Raw genomic sequence first — 19,934 nt, 5'->3', positions numbered from 1 at the left:
CAATGATGAATGGATAGTACCAAACTAGTACTGAGAGGGGGGGTGAATTAGTACAGACAAAAACACAATCCTAAAACCGGTTTGTCAGCAAACATTGTGCATAGGCAGACAGACAGTAACTCCGGTCTTAAACAAAGTACAACCAACAAAGCCCAGAATAACTGAGACAAGCATAAACCGGTTGACACTTATCTTCTCATACAATCTAGTACTTCATTTCTATTTCACCCTAGTGCATGAACAGGTAATCTATCATCAAAAGATATATAAATAGCTAGATCAACATGATTTACCTTCAGACACAAATTACTCAAACCATCACATGAATAACACCACACATGACACACAGATTTTTCACGTGGAAACCCAACTGGGAAAAACCATGATGGGGATGAATACCCACAAGCTGTTTTTGAACTCTTTAGAAGTCCGCTCTGTTAGGAGCCTTGTCCGGTTAAAGACTGATACAATAGGTTCTATTAGGAACCGATCCTGTTAGGGATCACCCGGTTAAGGGATGGCTAGAATACCCGGTTAAGGGTTAAACCCTGTTAAAGGTTACCTTGTTAGAGGATTTCAAGAACTCAATGGTTTTGAGTCACCCTGTTAAAGGATTTACAACAACCGGTTAAAGCTACCCTGTTAAGGGATTTCCCAGCTTTTGAAGTGATTAGAGATCAACAGGTATTACAATGATCTGGTAATATCACTCAATGTCAATGCAGATCCACTTTAGCTCCTCTTCACCTTTTGCACTTACACTCTGCAGGTATCACTTCTCTCTTCTGGTTTGGCAAGTATCATGTATCCCTTTACTTGGATACACACACACAAATTTTGCCAACAACCTCAGAAAGAAACACAACATCGACCTTATAGGAAATAGATAGGTTGGTAGCATAAACCCTAAACCCTAAACCTGTTAGGTTAAGCAATTCAAACGGTTCAATCATGACCGTTGAGCACATTGCATTAAATGCAATAGTCTTGAACCAATCTCAAGACGTTCTCCATCGTTCGTTTTCCACCAATTTCATGGCGGCTGATAACCTATCACGCATTATCACCATTTACAGACTTCGCACATTCCTGAGGTAGATAGGAACAATCTCCTTCATGCAAGATCCTCCACGCGCACAAGGCTGACATGGCAATATGATATGTTCTTCATTACAATGCTAACTCATCACACAAAGTCACTGATTGAGTCACACAGGCTTGAGGCACTTCAACCGGAAACCCTAAAGTTGAGACTACCAACCGGTAGTCATACAAAGCTTCCATGTGCCGGTTCCCATAACCACATGCCGGTTCACCTTAAACCAACACACCGCTTCACTTTGGCACAAATGTCGGTTCACAATGTTATATCGATTCTCACATGTACCGGTTCTTGGTAACATACCGGTTCTCACATATACCGGTTCTCTCCTCTTCAGCATATTGACATCAATGACAACATACAATGTCATCATGTCCTCATACCGGTTCACATAATCCCAACAAAGGATAAACAATGGATTCTGAATAGTGGCCCCTTTTTTGTGGGGGGCAGAGGTTTATATATTCTGGAGTGGGAACCAAATTTCAATCCTTTGCAGGGATCAGTTGAAATGATATCCATTTGGTTACGTTTATACAACCTGCCCAGAGAATACTGGAATGAGCAAATATAGAAATCATCACCAATGAAGGGCAATGGCTCCAAAAGATTCAGATTGAAGAATCAAGTGAAAGATGCAAATACTGCAAAAAAGATGGTCACTTGGAGGAGACTTGTCTAATTGGCCCAAAAGGGAAAAATGTGGAATCAACGATCCAAGAAGAGTTAAATGTATTAGCGAGCAATGCTAAAGATATGGGTGAGAAGGAAGCAGAGATTAGCATTATTCAAAATACACAGATGCACCTGATCCAAGAGGAGGCTTCGTCGGACACAAATAAGAATATTTCTTCGGAGGAAGAGATATTAGGGGAAGTTTCCCTTAGAAATAAACATTTGGAGGCAGCAAGGTGGGTAGAAGAAGCTATTGTTCGGGTGGAGAAGGCAGTAGAGGTCCTAGATGAAGCGAAGTCAAGAGCCACATCCCTTGTGGGAAAGGGACAATCAATGGAGATGTTTGAGAAGATGGAGGGTTTGCAGGAGGATGCCCTAAAAAAGGGTGGAGTTAATGTAAGTAGAGAATTAGAGGGAGAAGAGGACGAGGATTAATGGGGTTGGATGGATGAGGAAGACATCCTGGAGACAAGGACTTTAGAGCAGTTTGAGCCTGAATGGAACAAGATTCGTCTAGGAGAAAAAAGATCTAGAGGTAGGAAATCAAACCAAGTTAGAATTGCAATGGCCGGAAGCGATAAGGGTCAATTCAAGCTCACAGTAGGGAAGGAAATTACCCTTCCTGAAGGATAATGAAAAGCATAACATGGAATGTCAGGGGCTGCAATGCCCTTGATAAACGTCAATTGATCAAAAGAGGTTTGGATCAATTAAGGTCGGATGTAGTTTTTCTACAGGAAACTAAGCTTAATAAAGAGGATTGAGATATGCTGATTAGATCTTGGAAGCAATGGAAGGGAGTCTTTGTTGATTCGGAGGGGGCATCGGGAGGTTTGGGCATTCTCTGAAACCCACCAATCATAGGGTAGAGATATTAGATGACTCCCGTATGTGGTAGGTGTGTAAGCTCCATTCTTTCCCTTTAAATGTTGATTTCTTTTTTATTAATGTGTATGGACCGACTAAACCAAATCAACAAGGAAATTTTTGGCAATCCCTTTCCTCTCTCATCCAAAAACTGGAGGAAGGAACTATCATTATTGGGGGAGACTTTAATGCAATTCTGGAAATAAGTGATAAAGTGGGGGGCAAGAGAAGTCCTACATCTTCCCAAGCAAATTTTCAAAATTTTGTGATCAATAATGGCCTCAAAGAAATCAAATCCAAAGAAGGACAATTTACATGGTCGAACAGAAGGATTCTGGGGAATCATGTAGCAGAAAAACTGGATCATTTTTTTTTGGGAGGGGCTTGGGCAGATTCCCCCCTCATTTTTGTCTCAAATATCCAACCGATGGTTGCTTCTGACCATCTACCAGTGGAACTCATTATAGCATTTGATGGCCCTCCCATTAGGTGCCCCTTTAAATGTGAAAAGATGTGGCTGAGGGACGGGAGTCTGCGAGACCTGATTGCGGAATGGTGGGCTGAGACTCCTGAGGTGATTGGTACAATGGCTTTTAGGTTTGTTAAGAAACTGCAGTTTGTTAAGAAAGTGCAATTTGTTAAGTCTAAGGTTAAAGAGTGGAACCGGACTAAATTTGGGAATGTTTTTGCTATTAAGCAAGAGTTGGAGGAGAAGCTGGCCGCACTACAAGAAACAATAATTCAAAATGGAATGTCCTCGAAGTCCTTTTTGTAGGAACATGATTTTAAAAATCAGTACAATGAGATTCTAGCACAGGAAGAAATCTATTGGCAACAAAAATCGAGGGAGTATTGGCTTAAGGAAGGGGACATAAATACTAAATTCTTCCATAATTCGGTCAAGGCCAAAAGATCCTGGAACAAAATCACCTCCATACATAACAAGGAAGATATCCTTTTGGAAAACCCGAGGGATATCAATAGTGAGGCAGTCAGTTTCTTCTCGACCTTATTGTCAAAGGAAGGAAATATTAGTGTAGAGGATCAACAAAATAGTCTTAATGCTATTCTGAAGCTGATCACAGAAGTACAAAATTAGACACTCATGAAACCTATTCAGTTTGATGAGGTTCGGAATGCAGTTTCAGCATGATGGGGGACAAAGCCCCGAGTCCGAATGGCTTCTCGGCCTTCTTCTATCAGACTTTTTGGGATTTAGTTGGGAAAGATGTTTGGGCTGTGGTGGAGGAGTCGCGAAGAAAGGCGTATGTCGCAAAGGAATTGAATTGTACACTGATAGCCCTTATCTCCAAAGTGGAGAATCCAACATCCTTTAATGAATTCGGGCCAATTTCTTTGTGTAAAATAGTAACAAAAATTATCTCTAATAGATTGAAACCAATTCTAAATCACATAATTTCAGAAGAGCAGAGCGGGTTTGTTCCAGGAAGATCGATTATTGAAGGAATAATAATTGTACATGAAGCCATCCATACTGTAAGATTAGCAGAAGTGGATCGAATGTTGATTAAATTGGATATCAAGAAAGCTTATGACATGGTGGATCGAGAATTCCTATTCCAGGTCCTTAACAGATTTGGTTTCTCAGAAGGTTGGATTAACTGGGTTTGTGCATGTTTAGATGGAGTTTGGACCTCGGTGCTGGTAAATGGTAGCTCACAAGGATTCTTCAAAACATCTCGTGGAACCAGACAAGGGGATCCTTTATCCCCCTTCTTATTCATCATCTTGGTTGAAGTGTTGGGCAGATTTATTCTTTCTCAGAGGAATCGAGGTAGTTGGAAAGGGATTATAATTGCGGAAGGAATGGACTCGATAACTCATCAACAATTTGCGGATGATACCTTGTTATGCGGACATTCTTCACTACAAGAGGCTAGAGTAATTAGAAGGACAATAGATTCATTTTGCACGGATTCTAGTCAACAAGTCAATTGGACAAAATCAAAAGTTCTATTTTTCAACACAGTGGGTGGAAGACAGCAAGAAATCATGAACATTCTAGGAGTCAAAGTGGGCACTTTACCTAGAAAATTCTTGGGTATCCCTCTTTTCGGGGGGCCGAACCATATGGAATTATGGCATAACCTTATTGACAGAAGTGTCAATCGTCTTGAAGGATGGAAAAGTAAATGGTTTACTCTGGCTGGAAGGTTAATGCTTCTCAAATCGATCCTATCTGCCCTACCTATATATTCCATGATGGCTCTAAAGATCTTGGAGAAAGTGATCAGATGCATTAACAGAGGAATGAGAAAATTTCTCTGGAATGGAAAAGAGGTGAGTGACAAGATCCCCTTGATGGCATGGGACAAAGTCTGTCAACCCAAATTGACGAGGGGGGGGGGGCAAATTTGAGGAAGTGGACTTTGCTTAATGAGGCATTGGGAGCAAAATTGGTATGGCAGATGTACTCTCATCCGAACCAAAAGTGGGTACAAATTTTAAAACATAAATATCTAGATCAGATGAGCACTGAACGAATCTTCACCCTCAGAATTCTCCCCAAAGGATCTGCTATCTGGAATTTCATATGTTCTTGCAGACATGTGATCACTAAGCATATCACATGGGAACTAGGTAAAGGGACAATGGCCAAATTCTGGATGGAGGCCAACACTCAATCAAAGGCAAGGTTGTGAGGAAATCAAACGAATCACGGAAACACAGTGGGGTGTGAAGGAAGCAGATTTCATCACTAAGTGCAGGATAAATGGAGTAGACCTTTGGGAATGGAAGAAGTCAGACAATCTTCCTATGACTCCAAACCAGAAGGCTTAGTTTAAGTCCATCTTACAGAAGTATACGCCACCTATGTCGAACAAGGAAGATACACTCAGATGGTGTGGATCAAAATCTGAGCAGTATTCGGTCAAAATTGGCTATGGCATTTTAGAAAATTTGGAAGCAAGGGTGGACTATCCAACTAAAGTGTTGTGGAGCTCTCCTATCCTACCGTAAGCAGGAGCATTCTCATGGCTGGTTTTAAGAAAGAGAATCCTTACTAGAGAAAGACTGTGCAGATTAGGCTTCCTGGGTCCATTTAGGTGCACAATGTGTAAGAATGCAGAAGAAACTTTGGATCATCTATTACTCCAATGTGAGGAGGAACAGAAGGTATGGAAATTCCTTCTTGGTAAACTGGATTGGGCCACCCTGCTTCCTAATTCGATATCTGACATTTTTACAAGTTGGAGATTACCTTGCCGAAAATCAGTCTTTTCCAGCTTATGGCTAGTAGCCCCGTCTCTTGTAGTATGGGAAATTTGGAAGGAGAGAAACAGGAGAATTTTCCAAGATAAATCAGAATCTAAGGAGAAGTTGTGTGCAAGGGTGGAAAGGGCAATAGCTGAAGCGGTTTCTGTGGCGGCCAGGAATCATAATTTAACAAAATATCCGTTCACAAATGAAGATAGAGATATCCAGGCAAATTGGCCTCTGAACCATTGCCAACCTATTAATGGGTCTTCGGGGGTTGATCCAGTTTTTTCTGTAGAGAAGATTAAATGGGAACCACTGAGCAAACAGTGGATAAAGATCAATTTCGATGGTGCATCAAAAGGAAACCCGGGAACCTCATGTGCGGGAGTGGTGGCGAGAGATGACAACGGATTTATCCTATTCAAAGGAGCTCAGCGATTGCAGGATTGCACCAACAATGAAGCAGAGGTCCAGGTGACCTTTCTAGCAACAGAACTAGCCTTAAACATGAAAGTCCAAAGGCTTCACTTAGAAGGGGGCTCTCAGATAGTTACTAATGCAATAACTAAAGGCAACACGCCATGTTGGAAGCTAAATCGATGGGTGGCGATGATCTAAGAGAAACTCAACACATTCGTGGAGTTTTGTGTCACGCATATTAGGAGGGGAGCAAATGCAGTGGCAGATGTGTTGTCAAACATTGGAAGTGAATTGGATAGTTGTGCAGCCAAATGGTGGAAAGGCGATGGTCGTGTGTGGGAGTGGTACTAATTGCAATGTTTTAAAAATGTGCAGTCCTCAACTTGTTAAGGCGAGTAAAATTTGGCAAGTACAAATGCCAAGGTGGTGACTACTCTTTGAAGAAGGAGTTGTCTGTGGTAGGTCGCATGAGCGGAGTGAGGGGAGGATGGCAGGAAATCTTGTTCTTGATCTCATAGCATTAATGCCTTATCCTTCGCACTCATTACACGTCCTATACGATGGAGGCATGATTTATTACCCTTTGAGCTGTGTGCCAGGGTTTGTTTTGAAGTAGAACTAATTTGTATCTTGTAGCTTCTGTATGAAATTGTATTGTAGAAAGTGTTGTTTTGAAATTGCAGGTGACCATGGAGGCCAATTTCACGCTGCGAACAGACAAGAAATTGGTGCCCTTTTTGGGCAAAGTATCGAATAAACGAATGCAAGGACTGTTCCGGTTTAAGGAGGAGAAGTTGTGGGTGGCAGCTCGACTCATGCTTGCAGAGGAGGTGGCTTATATCCGTCACCGATATCGAACCAACATGGAGGTATACTCCCTGATTCTGGCGTGGGCCTGTGAGTTCAAACCATAGGTGGAAAAGGTAAAACTCACATTGATCAAATTGATCGATGGGGAGTTTTTGATTAACCTGGATTCAATCTTGAAATGGGTGGTACCACGAGTTGGCATTCAAATCAAGGAAGGGGACGACCAGGAGGAATTGCTTCCTTTTATTCGTGGTCCAGAGGATGAAATCAAATACCAATGTCGTGAACGTGCTCGTGTGGGGTGGGAAGTGATGAAACTCTTTGTGAAATTAACCAGAGTGGATGAAGTCCTGAAGGCTCTGCATGTGGTGGCAAGGATGGAGGTTGGTAGGGAATTGAGAGATAGATTTGAAGAAGGAAGGGCCATACAACTACTTGCAAGCTTGGAGAGCGACCTCGACTTCGGGTGCCTAGACTGCATTCCAAAAATGAAAGTTGAAGTGGCAAAAGGGAAAGCATCGACCTCCAAGGAGGTAAGGGAGGAGGCGACCCAGGGGGATAGTGAGTGAGCGGCCTATCGGCCAGTGTTGTTTTTCCAAATGATTTCATCTGTTAGTTTTAATTCCAAAACTTTTATTAGTGTCGGAACATTTGGTTCGGATAACCAGCAAAGAACTGGTTTTTTGTTTGCTGCTATAAGCAGTAGGGTAGGGTAATCTACAAGTTTGGACTATGGGTAGTATGGGTTTCTCCTTTTCTGCGTTTATGCATGGTGAATGACTGCAAATTTTGTATTTTAAAATCTCTGAATCAATAGAATGAAAAAATATTTACTGATAAAACAAAAAATATCATGCCCAAAAATAAAGGTTTTAAGTGGTTGTTTAATCTTTATAGATTATCGATTAAAAATAAGCAACAAGATATTGATGTTTGTAGTATTTGCAGAGTTAAGGAATCTACTATGCATATTTTCTTTGACTATGTTTTGGCTAAAGAAATATGGAACAGTTTTGGAATTAATTTCTCTGCTAGATTCATTAATAGCATTAAAAAGATAGCAATCTATTGTGGTCTCTCTTATCATGTGAAATACTTTAGAGTATTTGGTCCATTAGGAATGAAGAGAAATTTCAAGGTAAGGGTAGGTTGCTTACTGAGTCTTTAAGAAGACTCATTGCTTAAACAATGTTGAAATGCAGGTCACCATTGTCATGAGGTTAGCAAAAAAGAAATATGAAATATTTATTGAGGATGGCACAACCAGAATCTACCTATTGCAACTGTCTCACAGGTACACTTGGTCCAGATTCAAGATAGAGAGATCACCATTTGTAAATGCATTGGAGGTATTCATGAATGAACTTAATGAAGCTAAGAGAGCGGAAAGGCAGCAACAGGATCATCAAGTAGATGCAGTTGAAATGGCACAATGGAACAGGAATATCATATGGATGGAAGGGCCCCTAGGGTGGACGGGATGGATAGAGGAGTAAGATGATGTTAAGAATAGTCAATGATATAGATTTTGTTTGTAGTTGCATGCATAATACAATATATGGATCAAAGTTATTTATAGTGAATCTCAGTCTTTTGCATATGTATCATTAGGTTGTATATGGATCACATATGTATATGGTTCTTTTTGTGTGTGGGTTGATATATATGGTTTTTTTGTATATGGTTCGATGTATATAGATATGATCTTTTTGTATATATATATATATATATATATATATATATATATATATATATATATATATATATATATATATATATATATATATATATATATATATATATATATATATATATATATATATATATATATATATATATATATATATACAGAGAATTCGAAATATATATATATATATATATATATATATATATATATATATATATATATATATATATATATACAGAGAATTCGTTTTAAATCCCATCGATCTCATGCAAGCCTAATTTCTTCGTACATACCAAAGAAATAATTAATTAATGAAAAAATTTATAAATTATTACCAAATAATATGAATTTAAATTATTTATATGTTCCTAATCCCTACCATAGAATGTAAATTCATTTAACGTTTTTAAATTTTCTAAGAAAATAACCATCATAATTAAATATACGAGAAGGTTCATAATATTTCCCATTCTAAATGCCTTTATGAGATTCATGTTATAGTAGCCCTAGGATTTGGAGCTTTAGGAGGACAAAAGGACTTTTTTGAAAAGAAAAGAAAGTGAAGCCAGTCATCCTCTTTGGGCCCACATTACTACTACTCTATTTGTGCACAGTGAAATTATAAAACTATCAATTCTCTAATGTTTAGTTTCCAATTAATTTTTAAAAATATTTTTTCTCTAATATTTAGTTTGCATTTTTTTTAATATTTTTAGGTAAAACATTAATGATTTTTTTTAGTGTTCAATATTATAATATTAATATTCAAGATTCATAATAGAAGAATCAACATGGAAAAGAACTTGAAAACGAGTTAATTTTTTTTAGTTCTTGATCCCTTAGACCACCGGATTTAGTGGACATCATTAAAAGTTCTTCCTTCCTTCCTTCCTTTATAATATCAAAATATCACATGCATTCCAAAGGCCTTTCAAATTCACCCATTGCACAAGTTCTGACCAAAATGTAAGAAAAAACGCTATTGAGTCCCCTTAAAATACACCAAGATATTAATACCCTTCATAATATCTTATTCAACCACGTCCTGCACTTCTCACACAAATAAAAATACCCATGTTGACATCATAGCTAGGTTGAGATTTGTGTAGAAAATGAATGAAATATGAAGTTGTTTCAACTGCTATCTACTAGGTTTGATTGTGCGATTAATTATGGTGATCCAACTCCTTGAGGTGAATATGAATCATCCCCTCTTGACTTGTGCAATAGAGGAGATTTGTGTCAGTAGCATTGACAAACCATATGCATCAAGCCATCAAGGTTTGCTCTCCTTATTTGCGTTGTTGCAAGAGTATGAGAATAGGAGCCAATAAAGAATTGTTCTAGAGTTCGGTCATTACAATATGACAATCTTGATCCATAGTCTTCTATAGGGGATTGTTGAGCTAAATTGTGAATGTGTGTGAGTGATTGAAGGGCTTCTCCCAAATAATGGGACATTTACTTGAATGTCCTATTAAGAGTAAAGAAACTGAGGCTTTTGTTATCAAAAAAAATTCGCAAGGCTATGTGAGAAAAGACTCGCGGGAGAAAGAAATAGTATTATGATGAAGTTTTTAGTCTCAACATGGGTCATCAACAAAAGACCTATACAAAGACCAGTATTCCATGGAAGTCAAAGATTCTCATGTGCAACTGAGGATTAACTCACCTCATCTTCAATGTCAAACAGCATGGTGGAAAAGGCCAAAAAAAGTATCACTTGCCACTATAAAGGAGATTTGCAATGCAAACAAACAATTGTCATGTAACTCACTATTTTTTATAAGGAAACAATGAGTCATATGCAGTTCATGAATCAATAGAAATATAAAATCTTTCTTAATTGATGACATGGAATGAATGAATGAAATTTTTTAATGATGCTTGTCAGACCAAGCAATCTATGGGACCCAAGATTGAAAACAATGCAATGACCCTAAAAGATCCAACCAACAAACCCCAGTCACAAACATAAAGTGACCATTAATCTTTGCTGATCAAGTTTCTTTTGTTGTGAATTTTGACCAAGTAATTTGTCATATTTTCTATTTGTTCCTCCTTGAAACCAAGTATTTAGAGACTCGACTTTTAGAATATTAGCATATTTGTCTCAAATGTCCTCATATGTCGAACACTCCATGATGTAATGTCACTTTGTTTCCACCAACCTTGAAGTACAAAAATGATAAATCATGTTAGCCCATTCCTCTTTGGGTGTTTTATGCCTTTCCATTTTACATATACGATGGTGCGAGCTAGTTTTTCACTAGGCTATTAGCATTTTAGCTTTTTAATTTATACCCACCTCTAGGTAGTGTTTTTGTTGGTGGTCACATGTGGGATTGAAATGTTTGGCATAGTATTCCCTTTTTAGTTTGAAATATTTTTATCACAACACCACTATAACTTTCTCTCACATACCTTTTGATTTCTAGATTTACATTTGGGCATTCATTCATATTGATTCCCAATCTATTCAACCACTTGATATTTTGGTGTTTTTTCTTTTGTTTAGCTTTTCCTCTTCTACAATTTTGGGGCAACGATGAAGGCTCTGGCCTCAACTAAGATGATCTCATAAGAGAGAGTGGTTTTAATTTTGAAATAGCTTGTGATGATATATTTGTGATCTTTCTATTTGTCCCATCTTGATATTGGTGTACTGCTACCCCATACTTCACAACCATATGCTACCACCGATATGACAAGCAGTCCAAATGACATCTTTGATTCCAATCTCATAGCTTGGTTGAGTTGTATCCATTTTGAATTATGTATACAAAAATTCATCCCCCTTGTATCCTTTTTACTCTATAAACATCCCAACTAAGATTGTTATGAAAGTTAAGGCCCGAGTATTTGTATCCATTTACCACTTGTAAGGGGCTTTCCTCGAGCTCAAACTTTACTTCTTTTTCTTGTCAATGTAAAGATCATGACTTTGGTTTTTCCAATTTTCACTTAAATTCCCACTGCTAACAAACCAAATGCACACCCTCGCCACATGACTTGTCCATCCAATCTTCTAACTTGTCTATGTAGATCCCAAACAAAGTGGGAGACAATGAACACCCTTGTTTGACTTTGATGTCACTCCTAAAAGTCTCAAAAAAAAAAGCCCATTTTCAGTTCTAATTTTGGCTTGAATTTGCTCATACAACCTATGGGCTTCCACCCAATTGTGTCGTGGATACACTAACAATTAACTTATTCCAGACATAATTTTGTAAAACCTTAAAAATTAGGAAGTGACATACACTAACAAAAAATTAGGGAGTGACATACACTAACAACCAAAGCAAAGTAAGCGTTCACATGTATTTTGTAAAGCAGTCCAATTTAAAAGTTTAAGCTCATAAATTTAAGGATGCCACAGTCCCATGAACATTGTAGAGAAGATCAGCTTAGGTTTAAGCTCATGAATTTAAGCAAGTTGGTGGTCTCATAAATTTAATTTTCCCTCAAAAACATTTTGACGAAATTCATCTATTTTTTGCTAGAAATCAATTTAAGATGATTGACAAATGACATCAATTTTTTTTAAGCTGGTGGAGCAATTTCTAGCCACATACCGTTTTCATCTACCTAAATTTGAAGACCTAAAAAGTAGAAATACTATTTTTTTGAAAAAAGATTTCAAATAATTTTATTTTAAAAAAAAAAATGAGACCACTTCTTTCTAGGACCCCTACACCTTAATAAAGACGGGAAAAAGCCAATTAAAACATGGTAACAGGCGCTACCAAGTCGACAATCAAATATACATAAGCACAACTAAAAAAAAGTGAAACTTTAGCCAATAACGATTTGGGCGTTTGAGCAAAATTTATATAGTCCACTTTGAGTTCACAATTAAATCCTGACATATGATGACAAATTTTAGTCAGGTACTTGTGTTGTAGTTCCAATTTGTATGTTATTTGAGGTGTTAACTAGCTATGAATAGTTATAATTGGAGAGTTGAAAGGTAAAGTAGATACACATTGTTCAATTTAGTTAAATTATTATTAAAAAAGGTGCAAATATTAGTCATATTTGATATATTGGATTAGTAAAATGGTTGCCAAAGAATATTTATATTTGAGGTGTTGAACAGATAGTATGATAATGCAGCTCGAGGTTACAATACAGTTCCATGCATTATATTAAAAATATCCTCTTAACAGAGGAAAAAGTAAACTGAAACAATACATAAAATAAACCCCAGACGGTTCAGAAAGATATGCTATATGATTTCAATATTCAATTTATCTTAGAAGCTTAATGATCACTTTGTCATGAGATGCAAGCAGGGAAGTTGCTTCAGATTATAATAATGGAGCTCATGGGTACAAGACAGTTGCATGCAGTATAATAATGATACCCTCTTACAAGCTGAAAAAGTAACCATTCAAATAGGATAATAATGGAGCTCATGGGTACAAGAAAATTGCATCCAGTATATTAACAATAGCCTCCTAACAGCTGAAAAGTTAACATTAACTGAAACAATAAAAGGATACATATATAGGATAAACTCCAGATGAACCAGAAAAGAAATGCCATATAATTTCAACATTCAGTTCAGCTAAAAAAGTCTTAATGGTAGCCTTAATCATGAGATGCAAGCACAGACAGCTCATGAATTTAAAGGCTCGAAGTGCCCTTAGACATTGCCTAATTTCATTGAACGATATTTGATCTTTCTTTGTTAGTTGATAGTAAATACTGCAGTTTCATAAGCTTCAGTTCCGTTATCCAAGAGAGAAGCATATACCATAACACAGGTCTTGGGGTATTAATCTGCTCTTAAAGGTATCTTTCTATTTCAAGACAAATAGGTTCCCATATGCGCCATAGGATAGGGCTTCTTTCTTAACTTTTCTTGATAGCATTTGCATAAACTTGCCATTGGCTTCTTTGTATTCAATCACTCCTCTTATTGAACATCTCACTAATCATCCTCATTAACGACAGAAAACTTAAGATATTTACTCACAACATTCATAATTAAAGAGGGCATCAAGATAAATGTTTCAAAACTAATTTCTAAAATCCAAAATAATTCAAATATCCATTTTCCTGACATCCTTATAGTTCAGTTATCTTTAATAAACACAAGGTGTCGTGAGATTTACATGCACAACAGAGTGTACAACTTGAGTTGGCCTAGTGGTGGAGAACTTGTGCTCTTGAAATGGAGGTCACAAGTTCAAATCTCACAAAAGGGGGTAGGGCATGTACACCTTATTGGCTTCAGCCTATTACCTATCCAAAAAAATTAAAAAAACATGCACAACAGAGCACTTACGGAATGTACTAATACTAAAATTGAGTTAAAACTACAAGACATAAAATATATTCTAAATTTTGAAATAATTAATGCCCATGTTTCTTGCCACATATCCCTATAGCTCAGTTATCTTTAATAAAGACATTGGCATTATCAGTTTAATATGCATGTCCAAAGAACACTGAAAGGAATAACAGCTAATTTGGATTAGCTAGCCTCTGAAAACTCAAAATAAAACAGTTACTTCGCATTTGTTCATATCCTCATGGAAACCCACAGAAACTAAAAATATTATCCGTCTACAAAAAAGGTAAAACCAGTTATGGTTCAAGCAGAGTTCTCCTTTTTCAACTTAGAAAGTTCGCGCCTGATTAATGCTCCTCTCTGCATAAAATACAATATTTCAATGAGAAGAGTCATCTACAGATTCATCACATAGTTGAAACAATCCTGGAGAGATCAATTAATTTTACTGTCTAGTTAATCGTTTTGTACACAGCTTTTAGAAGAAAAAAACAAACCTTAATCTTGGCAAGCATGACTTTAAACCGATCAAAGTCATTTAATTGAGCTCTTCGCTTTTGCACAATTAATTTCCTTCCCCATGAACTATTCTCCCATCGCTTCTGAACCTCTGTTAAATAATAACAATGGATAATCACTATGCAGCTACTAACATCCATGGCAACCTCCCAATACAAGGTTAAAATTTTATACCTGCTTTCTCCATAGCCTCAATCAAGACTTTCTTTTTTGGTATCTTAGGGATGTCAATTTTGATATCAGTTAAAGAGAGCCTTTTGAAGTTCATCTGGCACCTCACCATTTTGGGTGCATCCACCAAAGCCTGCAAAGAATATTAAAAATGGATAAACAAGCATTCATCGATGCAGGTATTTTGCTTGCATTACAAAGGATGAATCTGGATGGGCCATTGCAGGAGTTTTGAAATCAACTGCAACTTGGGATCACATTTCTCAAGTTTACCACAGGCCATTAAGGCAGCACATTTGCATCCTTTTCTCTGTACTATATGTGGAGACAATCCTGGAAATCTGGATTAAAAAGTGAAATAATAACAGAGACTACAGTAAAAAGCAGTGCAGTGAAGCATCAGTTTTATGCAAAAAGCTTTAATTGGTGTACCGTGTACTTATAAGATAAGTTTTCTTAATAAAAAAATGGGAGTATTAATAATCACACACAGCTTTATCAACGAGGTTTCTCTTACATGGGGTATAAGTGCAAACTAGAACTAATACTAAAAGGAAAATTCAAAACTACAATACGTCACATGAGAAGATTGAGGACAAGTAGATATGCACAGAGATCCCATCAAAAATTGACATAGTATTCAGATTAGTGCAAGTCCTAAAAAAATTTATGATCTTATGGTGTTTCTCCTTTTCAATTCATGCAACGACAATTATCAAGGACCAAAGGTAGATGCTACTCGAGAGACGGAAATCAGAAGTAAAAATTAATTATTGGTTGTCATCACTAATCTGTCACATATTCCTGAAATAGGAAGATGGTTCTTTTTGAGGCAGCGTGTTTATTGAACCTCAATATTTGAAATAGCTAAGTTACAAGGCATGAGGCTAGAATAATTTATTATTCTTCATAATTTTTAAAACATTAGAAGAGACCTCAATCTACAGTTAAACCTGAAATTAATTTGGTTAAAATTATATTGTACATATCACTACCTAGAGTGATTTATTAAGTTCCTGTAAAATCAGTGCTATCTTCAGGCCTGTTAATCCTAAGACCTATACGAACCTCGAAAGAAGACAGATTCCTAAAATTCGGCTTTACTTCATCCTTCAAGAGAAAAGATGCACTTTGATAAAAGCTTTCGAGTGATAATAAAACATAACAGATAGTGTAAAGGCTTAAAAAGATTAAAAAATGGCCTGCAACTTGCTAATCAATTTCATCAATGCAAAGCAAGCTCCACACCAAAATTCCTTGCATTTCATCAATTTGTGAGAAGAATGATTGCACAATGTATTATAATTGATTGAAAAAAAAAATGCATTATTCATCAGCATCCTATGTCAGAGATCAAAGTGAATAAAGTTTGGAAGCTAACAAGAAAATAAAGTGATATATGGAACCACCGAGAAGGTATACATTTGCATCACGTACAATAGCTTCAGGCCATCAGAACTAGGAGATTGCAGAGGTAAAAGTTTGAAATTTTAATCATTTATTCTTCCGACTTGAATTTTTGTGGACTTAAGTAAAGACTAGATACAAGAAATAATATATGCTGATCCTTCAGATAAAGGTTAAAATAAAGTGTGCAAATTGACTTTTCAACACCATCGCTGGACGAATTTTAAAATCATAGCATATCATAAAAATAATATTATTAATTAAGACCTGTATCTCTGCATTTCCTACGAGTCAACGACAATCTTAAGTGCAGCTTGCTGTGAAAAATGGGCTTTTTATGTTAAAGAACAAACGGTAGTACATACCCGATTCTGGTCAACAATATCCACGATCACAACAAGCTTGCCATAGTCTGGGCCATAGTTGATAAGAGCAATTCGCCCAATTTCCACATAACGTCTGAAAGGCTGCCAAAAAAAACCATTAGCACAGTATCATGTCAAACATCCCGGATGAGAGATAACCCCTTTTTAGTCACAAATCTAACGTAAAACAGTTTACAGTACAACATACATTATGCTAGCAATATATTCTGACCATCGGACATAAATATCCAACAACCCAATAACTTTGTGCCAATTAACCTAGATAACCATCTAGAAACAGGAGCATATCATAAACACAACATGTCGTAATAAAAGAAATAGAATGTTCCATGAAGGCATTTGCAAGTGCCTAGGTTTTTGGCAATTTTCTACTCCGTTCGATTTTCCTAAGTCCATAGTGATTAAAAAAAATTGCTTCTTGATTAAAACTGTGCAAGATAAGGAAAAACAAAAATCCGACAGTTAACTCCCAAAGTTCACGGTCTGTAGTAGCAATGTCCAGCCCGTAAATTTTTCATGAAATCCTAAGTGCATTTGATGGTGAAAGCTCGTGTACCCAATAGATGTGGCTCAGAAGCATGGTTTTGAATCCAAAGTGGAGCAGGGTGCGTATATACACCGAGGGCAGTTCTAGTTATCCCTGCCTAAGCCTAGTTAGTTCTTCAGGAATATGGGATAGGCAGACCTCATATGATCAGGGACCATAAATCTATTAAACGTAACTTAAATTTCAATAAAGGTATTATGCATTTTTCTTAGGGTTTCTACCTCAGTGTTTCGAATGAGAGCTGTAGGCGCCTTACATGATCTGCGGAAATGCTATAGCTATTAAAGATCTGGTGTTAATAATCACCCAGAGATCTTCCACAGCTGCATTCTTTGTTATACAGTTGCGTGTTTCATTCAGAAGAGCAAGATTCTTCGAAAGAAATAAGGCAAAATAATACATAAACCCTAATCCCTAAACCATAAAGCAAATATATTATGGGAAAAGACGAGATTTAATTAGCAGAAAAGCAATAAAAGAGAACAAAAATACCATGGCTGACTCTGTTCTGGTTCGTTGATTAGTGCTCCTCTCAGCTCCTCTCACTCACAGCCTCCCCTCGAGATAATCACAGTAGAGGTTCAGCATTTATATACGGGTGTGATGAGAAATAATTGTGCATAGGTTTTTTAGTCTAGGGTAACATACCTAATGAAATGCAAACGCATACCGCTTCACTTAACCTAACCGGGACCAAAGCAGCGGTCTCACGGAGGGGGCATCCTAATATTTTAATGGATGTTATTAAAAAAAAGTTAGGACCTGGTCTAGGGATTTTATAGTTAGTAGTGGATAAGTTTAAACTCTATGTGGAGTGTTCCCAAGCAAATCTAAATGTAAAATAGTTATTCTTACAAATTAGTTTATATATATATATTAGCAATTGCAATCGGTATGCTGAAGAGGTGTGGAAGGTCAATTAGGGCAAAATTTGGTCCTTTTTTGCATAAATTTGCATAGTACATGAGATCAATTGGTAAGGCAAATTTAGAAAATAATGTTGCTTATGCAACAAAGGTCTTGATGGAGAAGTGCTAGTTTCAAATGCACTTTTGCATCCTCTTACAAGGTTCCAATTATAACTGAAACAAAACTTTTCAATTAGGAAGATAATCAAGTTCCATAACCAACAGGCTCATGTTATGTTTGCAATCAAGTGAAAGGGAGAGAGAGAGGTAGAGGGGTGAAAAGAAAGAGAGAAAGAGAGAGAGGTAAAGAGATAAATATAGAGATAGAGATAGAGATGGAGATGAGATGAGATGAATATGAATATGAATATGAATAGAGATATGGAGGGAAAACAGAGAGAAGAGATAGGATTAGATAGATGTTGAATCTCAAAAAATAAGTAGAGAGAGAGAGAGAGAGAGAGAGAGAGAGAGATTGTAGTATAGAGAGATAAACAAATAGAGATGCATGGATAGATGAAAAGAAGAAATATGGAAAGATTGATATAAAGAGGAAAATAGGTGTGAATATAGAGGTTTGAGAGAGAGAGAGAGAGAGAGAGAGAGAGAGAGAGAGATAGAGATATAAGGAGACATAGAGAGAGGGAGAGGCATACAAAGATTGATATATAGATATATAGAGAGAACTATAGATAAACAAATAGATATGAAGGGAGAGGGAGAGAAATATGGGGAGATAGAGGAAGAGATGGACATATATTGGAAGAGGAGTGAGAGATAGATATATACAAGAAGAGAAAGGGAGAAAGAGGGAGAGGTAGTGATAAAGAGATAGATAGTGGGATACAAAGGGAATGAAGGAGGGAGAGATAGGGAGAAATAGAGAGAGAGGGAGAGATACAGATAGAGGGAAATATAAAGAAATGAAGAGGGATGTGGAGAGAGACAGAGATAGAGGGAGGGAGAGAGAAACAAGGAGTGTGTGTTTATGAGTTAGAGAGAGAAAATAAGTAGAGAGATATAAAAATAATTATTCTACAATAAATTTAAATTTAATAAGATAGATACATAAATTAAATTAATTCTATTTTTAAAAATTATTATTTGTAACTCTATAAGACAAAAATAATTAAAATTTATTTTTTATTTTTTTGATCGGTAAAAATTATTTTATTAATAATAAGTCGGGTTTTAATCCTTGCCCGAACCAGGTGGGGCTACAACCAGGGAGCCACCTCCCCAAATTACAAAGTACCAAATATCCAAGACCCATCAACAAGTCAAAAATATTAGATCATCCACTAACTCCACTAGAAACAAGGGGACAAATTGATTGAAAAAGTGAGACATCCTTCATTGCTCTCTTGTTCTTCTTCCCAAGCACCTCTATCCACCCCTCTTCCTCCTCAATAACACCCTGAGGCACCCTGACAGAATCACTAGAAAAGGCCACAATACCCTGCCTTTCACCAAGTGAAACATCATGACTACCTCCCTCAGTAGAAACACCAATAGGTTCATTGTTTATAACTACAGGCACCAACTCTCCTGGTTCCTTATCCACCCTACCCAATTTTTCTTCTTAGGTTTATCAGCAACCATCGTGGTCGTATTTGGGCTTGGCTTAACCATAGCTCTATTGCCACCGTCCTTCCCAAAATCCCCTTCCTGAATGATACCATCTTCCTTCTCCCACAGAATAGTGATGGGGAGAGGCCTCCCTCCACCAAGAAGCCACATCCTTTGATTTCTGCTTGGCACAATTAGTTGTCAAGTGACCAGTTTGAAAGAATCTTCTACATCTAAAAGGAATATTCTCATAATCTACTTACTGCACCCAAACCCCGTTTGCAAGCTTCAAAGATATCTCAGCAGGAGGAGCAATTGAGCAATCCATCTCAACTAAAATGTGTG

The 19,934-nt window shown here is 37.0% G+C and overlaps 1 protein-coding gene across 1 annotated transcript; it reads right to left on the bottom strand.

Moving 5' to 3' along the window:
* Nucleotides 1–14,096: 14,096 nt before the first annotated feature.
* Nucleotides 14,097–17,810, bottom strand: LOC131029884 (large ribosomal subunit protein eL14z). Its single transcript, XM_057960539.2, has 5 exons — nt 17,605–17,810; nt 16,545–16,646; nt 14,776–14,905; nt 14,580–14,692; nt 14,097–14,442 (listed from the first exon to the last, which is right to left on the bottom strand). Exons 1-5 carry the CDS (start codon nt 17,605–17,607, stop codon nt 14,386–14,388), a joined length of 405 nt encoding a protein of 134 aa, XP_057816522.1. The 5' UTR covers nt 17,608–17,810; the 3' UTR covers nt 14,097–14,385.
* Between the last annotated feature and the right edge of the window lie 2,124 nt (nt 17,811–19,934).

Source organism: Cryptomeria japonica, chromosome 3, assembly GCF_030272615.1.
Source record: "Cryptomeria japonica chromosome 3, Sugi_1.0, whole genome shotgun sequence".
In the NCBI taxonomy this organism is placed as follows: domain Eukaryota; kingdom Viridiplantae; phylum Streptophyta; class Pinopsida; order Cupressales; family Cupressaceae; genus Cryptomeria; species Cryptomeria japonica.
This window is presented reverse-complemented; position numbering and strand designations above follow the sequence as displayed.

Bases quoted from the DNA above. Each gene is read 5' to 3' on its own strand.
- LOC131029884 (XM_057960539.2), bottom strand. The intron at 14,906-16,544 runs GTATGTACTACC...TATTCTTTGCAG, and splicing joins ATATTGTTGACCAGAATCGG to GCTTTGGTGGATGCACCCAA. The intron at 14,693-14,775 runs GTATAAAATTTT...ATTATTTAACAG, and splicing joins TGAGGCTATGGAGAAAGCAG to AGGTTCAGAAGCGATGGGAG.